Genomic DNA, 16281 nt, shown 5'->3' with positions numbered 1-16281 from the left:
ATTATAGGTTAATAATACATCTCAACTTCCTCTGTAGTTCTAAAAATTCATTGTACATCCCAGAACCTAAGTGTCTCTGAAAGCAGTCAAGTGTCTCTCTGTGCAAGCTATGATGTCTAGCTATTTTTCATAGCAAGTCATAAGATATTGTGGTTTAACCCCAGTTGGCAACTAAGCACCACACATCCACTCACTTACTCCCTCTCCCTGGTGAGATGGGGGATAGAATCAGAAGAGTGTGGGTTGAGATAAGGACAGTTTAAGAGGTAAAGCTAAAGCTGCGCATGCAAGCAAAGTAAAACCAGGAATTCATTCACTGCTTCCCGTTGGCAGGCAGGTGTTCAGCCATCTCCAGGAAGGCAGGGCTCCATCACACGTAACAGTTACTTGGGAAGACAAACACCATCACTCTGAATGTCTCCCCACTTCCTCAGCTGTCCACCTGTGTCCCCTCCCAGCTTCTTGTGCACCCCCAGCCTACTCGATGGTGGGGTGGTGAGAGGAGCAGAACAGGCCTTGACTCTGAACAAGCACTGCTCAGCATTAACAAAACACCCCTGTGTTATCAACACTGTTTTCAGCACAAATCCAGAACATAGCTCCATTCTAGCGACTGTGAAGAAAGTTAGCTCTATTCCAGCCAAAACCAGTACATGTGTTAAGACAGAAATTATGGTCAGATCTGTGATGCCATGTTGCAGGGAGGATCACATGAGGCTTCAGTATTCTAAACATCTGAGGGTAGAAAATGCATGTTATTTAGTGTGGCAGAATTCCACTCCAGTAAAAATTACTGAAAGCTGTTCTTTGTTGCTTCCTTATGCGTATGACCACAAAATACACTTGATATGCTACTTCACAAAAGATTATTTGTAAGAAGGGTTTTCTGGTCTTTTTGTAGACGTGTGAGTGAAGAAGATTATATTAAAAATTAATGTACTGGAATAAATGACTTGATTTTTCCTGCATTATTTTGTTGGGTTTAGCCCAATTTAATGACATTGAACAATATGTGTTCTGCATTTTAGTTTAAATTCAAGTCTTCTGTTTACACATGTATGCAACTAGACTTGGTTAAAAACTAATTATTTTTTCATGAAACAAGCGGAAGATTATTTTCTCTATTACTCCATCACTATCTGTTAAGAAGATAGCTGAAAACCAAAATGAAGAACTATCTTGTGTAACTACAGAAAGAAGGATATTGCAAACAAAATCTTAAAGAAAACATGTGAAATGAGCCGGTAGACTAGACATGGTGGATTTATAAAGCCAAACTATAATTTTCAGAGCAGACCTACAGCTATTTCAGTCTTTTGGTGGGGGGAAGTGTTATTTGTGTGATATTTTGCTTAAAATTATTCTGACGTTATTAATTTTAGGGAAAAAAATGAAAGTGTTAACAACTTCTCTAAGACTTTAATAATCTACTAAGTATTTTTAGAGGTTTGGATTTTTTTTTTTGATCTTTTTTTTTCCTGGTGGGTTCCAGGTTCCAAAGCAGCCTGGCTGATTTTCAGTGCAGGAACTTTTTACTCCCTTTGGTTTTTGGATAGCTTGCACTGTTATTTGTGAAACTTTTTCTTAGTTACCATAAGAAGTAGAAGCCTCCAAGAGGCAAGATTAAATATATTTTTCTAATGTTTCTAGTCTACTCTGAATTAAATGACTGCATTCCTTAATTTCCTAATTAATTTCTCTGTTGTCAAAAACAACCTATGTGAAATGTTTTACACAAATACAGAAGTCTGGAATAGGCTTTCTCTAGTTCCTATAAAGCTGAATTTGTGTAATATTTGTTCAATAGGAATCTTGGTGAGGGGGGGTGGAGCATGGAGAAGACTTTGGAGAAGGTTTGGAGGTTCACAAAAAAAAGACAAAAATGGGAACAGCACATAGTAAATAGTTTGAAAAACTGATGTCTCACATTAGAGCTACTTTGCACTTTTTAATATGTGGAAAAGTATTTGTCACAGGACCTTTTACTGTACCTGTTGAATATGTGTAGTCTGTCTTTTTTAGTCAACTGCATGTTTTCAACTTAAGTTTACTTAAAGTCTTGCTGAAAAGAAATGTACAAAGACAGCCATTCAATTGAGGATTAATCACTATGGCAACAGAAATGTGGTGACTGAAAAGGGGGAGGATGTATTCTCCCCTCAGCTTCCTGCCAGCTGTCATATTCAACCTCTGTGGCATGAACTCGGGCCAAAATGTAGACTGTGACCAGCTCTAAGAAACTATATCTGTATTTTTATAAATTCGTACAAGAATCGCACTATAAAAGACGACAATCCTTTGAATTGGATGACAGACATTTGGCACTGTTGCCAGTGTTTGACAGAGAAATAACGGGATGCTTTGTAGTAAAACCTGGATTAATGGTAAACCCCTCTTTATGTTATTGCAATGTGGTGTAAATGAGAGGACTAAGCATGCTGTCAGCCTAGGAAGAAACGTGCCCTTTGTATCTCCAATGCAGATTTAAGTGCTGTTGAGAATACTGTAAATACAAAAATTGTGTCATTAAGAACTTCTCTTTATCTTATTTGTATTACATTGACATTTTGTAGATTATTTGAACAAAGACTTTTCTATCAGTTATAGTAACTCTGATGGCAGTGTGTTCGCACAGCTTTCAGATTCAACAAGTTTAGATAGTTGTTTACAAAGAGTAGGCTTTTGGGAGATAACATTCCATTATCCTTGCTCATCTAGGATGGGGAATGGCATTGCTTTAAAGTAATTGTTCCCAAATGATTGGCCTGTAATGCTGCTTTATTGAGTTTACTGTTTCAGTTTACAATGAAATTAACCATTTCAGCATGGCTTTTTTTTTTTTTTTAAAGTGTGGTGAGTTCATATGTTGCATTCTGTGAAGCATGTAGTTGCATTTGCGTTATGGTGTATGTGCATGGCTTTTGGTTTTGCTACTGTTTGCTGAAGGGGTGAGAGAGTGAAAGAAGATAGGTGCAAGTCCATAGACTTCTGGTGGAATAAACAATTCCCTTAGGTTTGAATTCTGAGACAGGCTGATTATCTCCTCTCATTTTCAACAGTAGTAATAACTATGTTGATCTATGATCCAGTTTTTGGTGCAAAAAAAGTAATAAAAGTGATACAGCTTATAGGAATTATTTTTCTTAAGGAGTCAACAAATTAAATAAACTGCTCCCAGTGAGAAATTCTTGCTCTGTTACCTGACTGGAGAAGAAACAGAAGTAAATGTGAAACTGAGAGAACGGTCTGTCCTCAGTTGACCTAGTTGTCAATTCTCCGCTACCAAGCAAAAGATTAGATTTTATGGAATGCCCTTGGTCTCAGTTTATACAAGCAGAAAATCTAGATGTGACAACCAGAGGAAAATAACTATGTATGAATCTGATAAAATTTCTTTGCTTTTATCAGCAGGAGTAGTTAAATACTGGTCTCTTGATATTGGCAGAATATTTCTGAAGAGTAATTTGGACCCAGAGTAAGCCTAACAGTTTTCATAGCTTAAAGAATATTTCAGCTATTGGTCTGCTGTGATACTATTGAATATTAGATACCTTTGCAAGTCATAGCCAACGTCCTGAGTAACTTTGTTTAGTTCACAAAGTTTGAGAACAAATGCAATTTGTCCTACAGTATTCTAAAATTTTGAGGTAGGTTAGCTTCATTTTCTAAAACAACTGTGGTACTAACCATTAGCTATACAATTGCCTCTAATTCTCATTCTACAATCCTGTTTTGTTAGAACAGTAGATAAATTCAGTCTGAGTGAGATTGCTTTTTAATTAAGAAAGTTAAATTCAGAGGGAAAATGAATGTCCACATGGGAAATCATTCTAAAATATTCTAAGATTCAGGCTTATTTCAAACTATGGAATCTGTAACTCGCCACAACCCTCCAAAGTACATAGTTTGTTCAGCAGTGTGTCCTCTATAAATAGAAAAACAATTTTGGTTTATTTAAGAATCAGGTGAAAATAGAAACAGTCTCATTATTTGATAACTTCTTTTATCTTCTTAACCATGTGGACCTCATTTTTAGAGAAACCACATGAAGTTTTATGTGAATGCTATTACACTTTATCTTCCTTGGCATGCAGAATAATTTAGGAAGAATTCTTGTCTGACATGTGTACGTGTAGAAGAGAGAAGGAAACAAGACCAAGAATGAACAGTCATGTAGCAAACATTTCAGGGTATTTATATATGTCCTGACAAGTAGAGAAAACATAGGTAAAATAAAAACAATACCTAGGAATAGCGTATGTTCAAGAAAAGCATATAGAAAGGTCATAGTAATTCATACATACTATGAGAAAAGCTCTCGGAGAAAAAACAAGGAAAATTACAAAGGGACAAAAGATTAGCTGAAATAATTCAGAATTATAATTTGGGTAGATAAATTCACTGGAATGTAGTAAGTATTACCTGATCAAAATAATAGTCATCCAAAACCCACTGCAATTCAAAATATATCTAGAAAGTCATGTGTTTTCTCAGGTTTTGAGGGAATGGGAAAATATAAAGTAGAATATGGTATAAGGGTTTATTGTTTGCTTGTAAGCTGTATATTAAGAGGACAGTCATACTGAATTCACTGTTTCATGCTTTTGTATGATTTAAGTGGCTGCAAGGCAGCTAGAGATCTGAGAAAGCCTTTCTTGTTTGTTTTAGAAATGAAAACAAACAATGAAAGTGTGCAGTGGAAAGTATCCTGGATATCTGGCAGCAGTGGTTTCATGCATACCTGAAGAGAAAAGCCTGTTAACACTGTTTTCAGCTGTGAGTGGGGAAGTCAGAGAGGTTTATTGCTGACTGGAAGTCACTATCTGGCCAAGATACTTTCCATAGTGATACTTTGGGTAGTCAGGCAGTAAAAGAGAGGAATATGCTCAGACACAGTACAACTGTGGCTGAGGGATAATTACGCAAACATGTTTTCAACTTCAGATCCAGGTTTTTGAAGGAAGTTCAGTTTCCTCTCAATCTGGTGATCTGAGGAATTGCACAAATGTGAGCCAGCTTAAAAAGCAAGTATCCCTGAATCTGTTTCTCTTTTTTTCTCTTCTCATCTTACTCCTAGCCTCTGCTCACTTACTCTCCCATACATTTTCATCTTGCTGTACTTAAAAAGATGAACATTGTTCTCTTTTGCCTTGCTTGAAGGAGCTATAGAGAGGAAGAGGGAAGTCACAGGCTTAAAGTGCCCAGTCACCTCAGTCATGTCTGATGATGCTTATACATGGATTAGCATTCATTGCCCCAGAGTGTAGAGCCACCTCTTTATGCCTGTTGTAGGAAGAACAGATACTGAAGTTTTGTACTGTCAAAGAAGGACAAAAATTGGGTTTGGTAGGTGTGTACTATTTTTAAAACTTATGTACTTATGTAGCAGGAGACAGCTGGATTGTCACACAGAGCTAACAGATCCAAGATCTGTTGCAGATTCAAGATGGAATATCTAAGTAGAAGTGACTGCTGCATGATGGCACTTAAATTTTTCCTTGATGCTGAGCAGCATACCTTCATTCTTCTTGAAGAACATTACCCTTAACTGTGAACTGGTGTGGGACTTTAAATGTGTAGATGCTACCATTTTTGCTGGACTCATGATTAGAGCCTGTATGTAATATATAACTCAAAGAACTGGAAACTCATTATTGGTCTCCAAAACTTGATATATACTTTTAAGAATGAGACATTTATAACAAAAGAAGGAGGAATGGAGGAAAATAATTTCTGTGATAGGAAGATATAACATGTTTATGTTGAAAAAGCCATAGACTAAATGGAACATGAAAAGTGAAAAACTATTTTCTGCACAACTATGTAGTAATCCCTCTTACCCATTGGATTATATGGAAAGCCTCTTCAGAGTAAGTGCAGTAAATGAAGAGGGGATAGAATAAGAAAACTTCTACATGTTATTTTCCCTAGCTTGCAATAGCACTTCACAATTACATTTTACTGTACTTTCGTTAACTTTATTTCTTTCCATTTACTGGGATTTTTTCTGTAGTGTAACCTCTTATGTAATTTTTGGAAGCCAAAAAAATGTTGCCTTCAACTAAACCTTTGAAATGCCTTTGTAAAGAAATTATTTCTTTGAACTTTGTGTGAAGATTTTCTTGTCAAAATGGAAGTGCACAAAGTTGAATAAAGTAGTAAAAATGTTACATTCAGTAATTCAGTCAAAATTTTTTTATCTTTGCTGAAAAGGAATTATTTTGCTGCACTTTTTTCCCACTGCCAAGGTGCTGGTTTGAGAAAGGAGAAAATGTGAAGAATACAGAAATGTATAATGGTGTTACAGATAATTCAGTATAGGCACACTTACTTTATCAGATGATCAATAAGTATGTAGGCAAATTTAAGTGAAACTTTTCCACTTTGTACAGTGGAAATTTCATAACGTGCACTGTGAATGCATATTGTCTTTAATATGGTTAAACATTTAGTAAAGACTAACTGCTTTCATGATTGCTGTCAATCTACTTCTAAAAATTCTTTTAAAATTCATATAGCACATACTGTATGCTATACTGAGTATTTCTTGAGCTTTGTGTTATATGTATTTCAGAAGGCTAATCAGAAGATTAGCGCTATTAGTGCTATGCGGTACATGAAGAATATGCTTTAACACACAGTATATGTGTGTGTGATGGTATAATGTTTGGCAAGAATGTATTTGGATTTCTATACTGTGAATTTAATTGTCATTCAGAATAACTTGCCCATAATCATGTATTTGAAACTTTTAAGCATATTCATATCTTAGTGTGAGAGAAAAACATGTTATTACTTATTTAGGTACTGGATGGATTCCACGAGAAAGAATTTGTGTCACTATTTGTGCCATTTGAGTTTTTTGACTACTTTTCTCCTCCCTGTGTTAAATTAGTTAACATTTTTCAGTAGTTATGTGGCTGAACGATAAAGCAAAGCCAGACTTGCTATTTGGCAAAACAGTTGGATTTTTTTTGACCAAAAAAAATTTGACTTGTTCTTCTTAATTCTCCTTTATTTTATTCTATTGAATCACTGTTTCTTTATAGTCCTGAGATATGCTTATGGGCTGATCACTAACGTCTTTGAGTTTTTCAGTAATGATTTGGAAATGCTGTAGTCAGATCTTATATCATTAAAATGTTCTTTCAAGAAGTTCAGCAACACTTGTACTTACCCAGTTATATTGGATATACAGTACTTTAAGCTAAGCAAAGATAATGTGCACTTCCAAATGCACAGAATACTTCTTGTGTTGAAGTATTTTTGTTTCCTTTATTATTCCATTCTTTTGGTCATAACATTTATTAATTCATAAAGGGTCTGACATTCAGTGATATAAATAGATAAAATATGCTAGTATCAGTAATATAAGAACAAGTCAGAGGTTCCTAGCTTAATCAAATTGTATTAATTTCAGTCTTTCTTTGTGATTTTTGTCTTATGCATATGATACACGTGATAATTCAGGTGAACAAGACTAGTACTGTAAAGTCAACATGGGTTTTCATGTAGGAGCAAATAATGGGCACACACACACAGAATAGTTTGGTAGAGAAAGTGCTTGAAGAACAGAAAATAGAAAGCTGTTGAAAGGAAATTTTCATCATGAAATATATTTCAGTTGGTGAGTTAGAAGGCAAACAGTGAAAGAGAATCAGAAAGAAGTTGACCATGAGAGGGAAGAATTAAGGAGAGTAATACATGAAGCCATGTTCAAAAGAAAGCAGAATAGTGTGGAATGTTGACAGTGCTGGAATGTTGACTGAAGTTTTCACTTCATTTAATGGATATGCTAGTAGAAAGATACAGGGAATATTTTCATCTACCTCTACCTAGAGCCTCATCCATGTATTGTTCAGAGTAACAAACTTCAGATTTGACCTTTAGTGAACACAGACACATCTTAAAAAAAATCTGAAATAAGTGTTTTAGTTCTACTGACAAAATGTTTATCACTTTTTAAAAATAAATTATTGGATTTGGGAGTTGGGGACTGGATTTAAGTTGGCAAATGTTCAAAAATGTTCACAAGTTCAACAGAGCCAGTTGCTGTGTTTCAGCCTAACTGGGTGCCATTTAACCAACTGGCTTTGCTCCAGAGAGCTGAGAAGTTTTTCAGGAGTGACTCACAGTGGCCATGGGCTTTCACTGGCATTAGCTCCTGCAGCTCTTGGAGTAACTTGTTTATAGTAACTTTTTCTTTAAGGAAAAGAGTTTGAGCAGCTAATTTAGGTAGAAAGAAGTGGAGCTTTTTGTGTGTATATGGTGCTATTTTGCTGCTCTTCTTTTGGGTTTGGCTCCCTGGGTCAATGTACTTAAGTTTTGTACTTCCAAAACTAAATATACCATTTGTGAGCTTATTTGCAATTAGCAGTACTTTTTACATTAATTCTGTTTCTCTGCAAAGTCAAGCAATTTTATGACTTTCAGCGTGTTTACAACATTTGGCTTTTTTCCCAAATAGATTTTTAATCTTCTGTGTTTGAACAAATGTGTAAACCAAAGTATTGCTGCCTCATATACTTCAGTCTTGCTTAATAAGAGGTAGATGGATGCATGTTTATGGGGGTTTAAAATACTTTTAAGATGGGCATTGACATGGTTAGGGTTGAATTAAATTATACAATCCTGATTTCCTGACAGAGTGACAAATACATGAGGTCTTATCATAGTGAGAACTGAATACTATGAATATTTTGTAGGAAAAAATGCCATCAAAATAAATACCTTTTAAAAGCAGCATTGCTTTCTGCTTTTAAAATACATTTTCCAAGTTCTGTATTATCCATGCATATCTTAAAAAATACATATATATTTGTAAACATCTTAAATGTATACAGAATTAGCAAGATAGAATATTTATGCTCTAGATAACATTATTGGGAGAATAGGCTTTTTATCTTAATTGGGGCCTTGGTTTCAGTTTTGTGTAGTATAACTTTTAGTAGTGCAGTGAAATTTTAATCTTTGGAGTTGTGCATTTAGCTTAAAGTGAAAATTTATGCCTGTAGGTCCTTTAATATTAACATCTCTCTCTGTATGCTAGTTTGAGGTTACTTGCCAAAATAATGGATTGAGAACAGATGTGAGACCCTAAAGCTCAAGAACATTGTGAACAGCCCATGGAAATAAAGGAAGTGAACATGGATCAAATAGAAACACATTGGGAAGAAACACTGTAGATCTAAAACCAAATTTTGAACTGCAGATGACAAGGTGTGAACACAATTTGTGTTTTCATCTCTAAAGTAGTGTTAGTAGGGGGACTGAGAACATCACCAAGCAGCTATTCTTTCCCCTAATCTCAATTTTAACAAAACAAAAAGACCCCAAACAAAACCACCCCCCAAAGTAACATTGCGTTTCTGTTTTTTTCTGTTTTTCCCTGCTCTTCAAACACATTCTTTAATTTTCATATTTACCTCAGCTTGCCTTTTGGTGGAGGAGAAATTTTGACAAGAATTTGTGAAAATTTCTGAAAAATAACTAAGGTGTAAATAGGATTATGTTTTTGTGCAAGACATTGACTGTCAGTGCATGATGAGTTGTTCTGTAGCACAGTCTTCTTGAATTTGATTAAAACGTTAGCTTTTTCTATTACATTTAAAATTGGCATTCTTCACTTAAGAAGCGTCAGTGTTCTAATCTTACCAGTATTATGATGAAAGCTTAATGTCTTAACTTTTATTTTCTGTTCCTTTACATGTGAGTACTCTTCCAAAAGTATCTTTACAATTCTGAATAATTGCATGTATATGTGTGTGTGTTAGAGACTGTAATACTGATAAAAATGTTTTTACCTTGACTTTGGTATCTTTGAATACTGTTGTGATTATAATTTCTCTTTGAGTGTTTTGAGTGCTTTCATTTAACATCACAATTAACCTGTTTGGAAAAATATCCCACCTTACTCTTAGAGAATAAAGACTGGCCTTCAGTGTCCTTGGAAGTTTGTGACTGAGTAGGTAGTGTACACTGCAGCTCTTAAACCCAGTCTTAGCATTCAAACCATTGAGTGCTGAGTGACAGAACTGGGTGCAATAAAACTCATCATTATGTAAGAAACACAGCTGTTCTGACTATTTCCATGTCTTACTTTAGAAAAATGAAGAAAATCCAGAAGACAACACAGCAAAGAAGAACATTATTAAGGGACGGCAAGAAATGTTGGCAAACAGTAATCAGCATCACCTGTATGTTATGCATCCTGTTACCCAGAAAAACAAACAAGTACACAGAGTAGGTTCAACCACCTTCTTGGTTGGAAAGACACCCAAAGGAATCCGCAGGTGAGATTGTTTTGGTGAGATGGAAGTAAAATTTTAAGGTTGAAATGAACGTCCCTCTGGGCAGTTGCTTTTGTCTTTTTTTCAACCATACTCAGGAGATACTGGTTATTTTCTACAGCAAAAGCAGAACTAATGGGAAACTTCCACTCATACTGTAGAGTACCATAACTGATACTAAATGAATAGTAAAATTAATTTAATATGAATTGAAAAAATTAATTGAACCCACAAATCACTTTGTGTTGATTCAATGTGTCATATATTACATAGCTGTACAGATGTCATCACCATGAGTGTTCATGGTATGTATATCATGCAGTACTACAAACCAATGTTTAAACTCTGTAGACAAATTCTATAGTGTGAGCTTCCAACTGCCTACTGGTTTTGCCTAGAACTCATCACTTTCAATGAAAGACTATTAAAAAAAGCAGACCTTTTGTTTAGTTTTTTTTTAACATGGGGCTCAATATCTTTTAATATTTCTTCTAATCTTTTGTTTCCTCCCTCATTTTTGGAAGGACAATTTTTCTCTCTTCCTTTTTTCCCTTTTTCCCTAAACTATTGCTATTATAAATATGTAAATTCCATTGGCATATAGATAAAAGTTCAGTAACGATAGACAGATGGTATCTGGAAATAGAAAGTGGAAAGCTGTAGCTAACTACGCAAACCTGTAGAACTGGGATTTGGTATATATTTTCAATTTGGCCTTGAGACAATTAAATTGCTACATGAGAGTTGGTATCTAGGTAATACCTGTCAGTGTTCAGAGTCTGTCATATTAGCCAGCTGGCCTCAGCTATCCAAACTATTATTGTTGAAGTGCCTGACTTGCTTACTATTACAGATACTGAAAATTCTAAATATTTAAGAGGCGGGTAGAGGAGAACCCTTTGTGCCAAAGTACTCAAAATCGTAATCATAGTTACGAATAATTTGCTGAAGTAAAATTTTCAAAGGCAATTAATCAACTAAGGATGTTATTCCAAGATACTAAAGCCATATCTAACAACAAGCTTAAGCACATTTACTCTTAAGTCATCTGTTAGCACCTGGCTTGCAGTTAGACTTTGTAATACATCTGGATATGCTGTGCAATAAGCGAGGGTGACTAAATGTGATGTAGTTGTAAGGTAGAGTGGGAAGCTGTCTGCGGTCACCACACACAAACGGTATAGTCGGAGCTAGCCAGTCAAGCGGTATTTGAGGCCATAGAGGGTTAAATCTCATGCCTATTGGAGCCCACATGCGGGAAAGGTAACATATTTCATAATCTTTCTCTGACAAGGGAGCATAAACCCACCTCTCCAGCCTTCCAGTTAGCTTACCTGACTCCAGACTATGGCTAGCTCAATTAGAATGATCTCCTTTAGTTAGAGCTTGGCCTCTTAGCAGAAACAAATATTCCATAGCTCACGGGATAGGATGGAGGGGACAGTCCCTGTGTCCTGTGAATGTGTTTATCCAGCTCTTACTTAGCAAGGGTTTTTAAAATGAGTTTGAGCAACTTTTTTTTTTTTCCAAAAAATATTCTACTATCTATCCATATCCATCCTTTTGGTAGCTAAATACCTTCTGAAATCTGGTCATTTGGTATGATATCTTAGCTACACTGAAGGTAAGTCTCTGGATCATAACCTGAGGAAATCACACTGGAATTTGGGATTCAGAAGTCACTTCAGTTCTTCTAAGGTCACTATTCTTTCTTCTCTTTGCTAATAAAAATAAAACAATGCTCCTAATAAGGAAGTTGCTTGTAGCAATTACTTTCTGGGCTATGTGAAGTAAGTGAATCGAACAAATTGCTTAAAAGCTGCTTTTGTTTCTAGTTAAAGTTGTCAGAATAACGTATTTTTCCTTCTTGATAATTGCAGGAGACAATTTGAGGAGATGGTATCCCACTTTAATATGGGATCAGTGGAAGAACTTGCAGAACATATTGCAAAAGCTACGTCAGAAACAAGGCAGAAGATGTTGAAGGAATTCTACGTTTCCAAGCATCCAGAGATGGAGTCTTTCCTCCCAGCTGAAATACCAGCACAAGCTCCACATGACTATGAGGAAAGAGAAGTGGATACAAGACACTCCAGAAAAAGGAAATCCACTCTTAGTTTTGGAAGATCTAAGTCTGGATCTTCATCAGCTAAAGGACTACTACTGAGCAGAACTACAGAAACACAGAGCCAGCAGGGCCATAAAGGAGAAGTGGAGCAGCTTCACAGTGACTCCTACTTGCAAGATGTGTGTGTTGATGCAAAATATAAACAATCGCCCACTGTTGCTACTCAACGTATCGAAATGAGAAACAGTCAGGCATTCAAGGATTTTATAACATCTGGCTCATTAAGCAGTAAATCAGAAATAATTGAGGTGCTGCCTGTAAAAAGTTGTGAAGGACAGCAGGACTCAGAAGGAACACAGCTGCCAAGAAAAAGATCCCTGTTTCAGTCAGCAAATGGGGAGAGAAAAGCTCAGACTTGTAAGAAAAAGTCTTTTGTGGACTTGCTTGGAGATACCTCTATTCTCAATGACCTCTTCAGAAATGATGGAAGTGGGCTTATAGAATCACCAAGGAGATTCCCTTCAGGGCAAGTAGAAAAATCAAAGGAGAGACCAAAAGATTTCTGGGACATGCTCAATGAGCAGAATCAGGAGAGCCTCAGAAAGCTCACAGACATAGCAGTCATAGAGAAGCTATGTGAAAGAGCACCTCAGCCCCCAGTTACAGAAGAGAGAGAAGTGTGTGAAAGTTCTCTTTGGAAAAAAAATGAAAATTTTCTGTGGAAAAAATACAGTCTGGATGATTCAGATGAACCATCCACTGCTACATCTTGTAATGTAGTAAAATGAAAGTTTTCTATGTGAGTTGCACTATACTTTAGTTGAACATTAAAATATACACAACTTCAGCAGTATGCAGCAAAATATACCTCCATGAAATTAAAGGCAAAGTGATGAATTCATGTTTATGATTATACAGATTTACGTTTTACAGATGTGAATATATACACAATTACTTATGTAACATATAGTACATATGTGCCTAATAGTGCATATGTGCTATATATTGTAAGCTATGATATATTCATTTTAAATTAAACTTCTTTAAATGTTCTGAGTGCACTTTGCTTTCTTGAGTTCTGATTGTATTCCTAGAATCAGTAGCAATACTGAGTAATTTTTTCCCTTACATTTGGACACCCTCAGTTATCTTGGAAGAATCTAATGATATTTACAGGATTTGTCAATGATATTCCATATACTTTCTGAACTACTGGAGACTGAGGGACTTCATGAGACAGGGGTGATGTCTTTGTGTCGAATAGCATTTGATGGATTACTCCCCCACCCTGTGTTTTTGCTCAGTCTCTCTTTGAAGCTATGGAGTTTCTGATTACCTTCAGTATCCTATGGCAGTGAGTTTCTCAGCTTGGATGATGTGAAGAATCATCAATTTTTGTCTGTTTGCTCTTTTTCAGTGCAAGACCTACCACATATTAAGTGATGCTAGGTACCAAATTCCATCTCTATTGCACTTTCATCTCCCATTTTTATAGACTTCTGTTATGTCTTTGAGATTATGTGGTCTGGACAATATGTTGGTGTTACCTTTTTATGCAAGAAAAGAAGAGGGAATAGTCTTAAAATACAAAAGGTTGTATCTTTTAAAATATAAAGAATATATACTCTGTTCCCTAGTGAATTTCAGGAAGAATCTAATGCCATTCAGTAATTCAGACTCTGTCTCCATTTATTTCATACATTTGAGTATCTGATAGAAAGAAGCAAATACAGTTTATACTGGGAAAACTTGCCCAACTTAAGTAATGAAACAAGTTTCATTTTGTAAGCATTGTATTCTGAAAAAAATTTGAATGCATTGTATTGCATGTGCACTTAGAAGATATGCAACGTATGTGCAGATTGCTGATTGATTTTTTTTTTCTTTATTTAAAACATGAATATTTAGTATGAGTAACTTTGTGGGCATTTGTGTGGCCACATTTTTTTAAACTCAGGCATGCATACTCTTAAAATCATGAGGTAACTTTTTGAAGAAATTAACTGTAATCTGCTGAGTTAGTCTGCTAATATTACTGTTAAGTGTATTGCAGCTTGAATTCAGCTTCTGCTTATAGTCAGAAGGTTTGTCAGTCATATTATGCTTACATAATTGTAACTCTTTCTACACTAAATCAGTTTATGGATTTTGCTTACCACATTTGAACTACACAAATTAGACTAGATACAGGAGTTAACAGCCTGAATGCATTTCAAGAACCATAGAATCATGAATGGTTTGGGTTGGAAGGGACCGTAAAGATCATCTCATTCCAACCCCCCTGCCCTGAGCAGAGACACCTTCCACTAGACCAAGTTGCTGAAAGCCTCATCCAACCTTGAACACTTGAACACTTCCAGGGAGGGGAAGTTGCCCTTCTGTGGGCAACCTGTTCCAGTGTCTCCTCATGTCCAATCTAAATCTACCCCCTTTCACATTGCCTCTTGTCCTGTCACTGCAGGCCCTGATAAAAAGTCTTTCTCAGTCTTTCTACCCCCTTCAGGTATTGAAAGGCTGCAACAGGATCTCCCCAGAGCCTTCTTGCTGAACAGCCTCACTCTCTTAGTCCAGCCCTCTGATGATTTTTGTGGCCTCTTGACCAGCTCTAACAGGTCCATGTCTGTCTTGTACTGGGGACCCCAGATCTGGGTGCATTACTCCAGGTGGGGTCTCATGAGAGTGGAGTAGATGGGGAGAATTACTATCCAAAATTGCCACCTGAAAGACTCCTGTAGTCATCAGTCACAATTATGAAGGTTCAGTCAATCACCCAGTTTCAAGTCAGACTATTCTCGCAAGCCACTCCATTATCTCATCTATGCAGATGACCAGTAATCCAAGGAATAAATGACCCAAGTCTCTGCTTTACGCCACATCTGCTGTGTAGACAGATTTCTGTCTGTAGCGCCGAATATTGGGTGTTCCCCTGGCTTTGGCATGACAGCTGCTGTGTGCCTATTCTGGCTGCTGTGTTTCAACCAAAGCAAATGTATTTAAGTCTTCCACATTTGACTTTATCCTCAACAGTGGAGTTGGAATGGGCCTGGTTATGATCATAGCACTTCTCATAATGTCAAATTTATATACTATTACTTTGCACTCAGCTTTCAGGGCAAGTAATTTTTATGTTGGGTTTTTTAAACATTAATTTCGCTCAACAGTTCACTAGTGCTACGTAGGGTTGCAGTCCCAAGCTTTCAGGATGAAGATGTGTAAAACTGGGATCAGGTTCAACCATAACTCCTCTCTCTGATGCATATATCAAATGCATGTGTTATCAAATAGAGTGATAATAATGTTGGGTTTTACTCAGTTGTGAAATATACACAGCCTGCACCCCATTCAACCAACTCTGTAATAGAGCGTACCCAATTCTTCCTCCTAAGATGGTGAGGAACATGACCTCAGGGTTCTGTTTAGCATTTTGGATGCAAAGCATAGATAAATATATATATCTCTGAGAACATGTATTTGGAGGGGGAAAAAAAAGCTGCTGGGTCTCATTTTTATTCCAATACTTAACATACTACCAGTATTTCAGAAAGGGGTTCACCTTGTCAGTTGTTGAGAATATGCAATAGAGTATGTATGCAGTAAGGAAATTCTATATACTGACAAGTTATCATCTTACTCCTGAAATGCTGGCTATAATAAAATTTCAAAATTAAAACTCTTTTTCACAGGTTGGAGGAGTGGTTATAAGATAAGCAATGTTGTATCTCATTTCCCAAATATCTGTCACATTTCTCAATGCTATGGGATCATGTGAAGGAGTACCTTATCATAACACATAACCAGAAGAGGCCAGGGCTTCATGTTGCTCTGGAAACCTTAACCCTAATCTTTGATTTTTGTAAGCTTTGAAATCTCAGATGTAATGCTGTATTAGTGTAGGGCTTTACATTGAGTATACTGTATAAATTG

General features: G+C 36.2%; 1 protein-coding gene across 4 annotated transcripts in view; it reads left to right on the top strand.

Annotated features, from left to right (window-relative positions):
* Positions 1–13418, top strand: part of ERCC6L2 (ERCC excision repair 6 like 2) — a 61093-nt gene extending 47675 nt beyond the window's left edge. For all 4 annotated transcript variants that reach the window (XM_074812710.1, XM_074812708.1, XM_074812711.1 and 1 more), the window contains 2 exons: positions 10105–10292; positions 12170–13418. In XM_074812710.1, coding sequence (XP_074668811.1) covers positions 10105–10292; positions 12170–13145 — 1164 coding nt within the window. In that variant the 3' untranslated portion in view covers positions 13146–13418. The remainder of the gene's footprint in view (positions 1–10104; positions 10293–12169) is intronic.
* The last annotated feature ends 2863 nt before the right edge of the window (positions 13419–16281 follow it).

The sequence above is a fragment of the Strix aluco genome, chromosome Z (genome assembly GCF_031877795.1).
Source record: "Strix aluco isolate bStrAlu1 chromosome Z, bStrAlu1.hap1, whole genome shotgun sequence".
Taxonomy (NCBI): Eukaryota; Metazoa; Chordata; class Aves; order Strigiformes; family Strigidae; genus Strix; species Strix aluco.
Note: the sequence above shows the minus strand (reverse complement) of the source record. Positions and strands in the feature narration are given on the sequence as shown.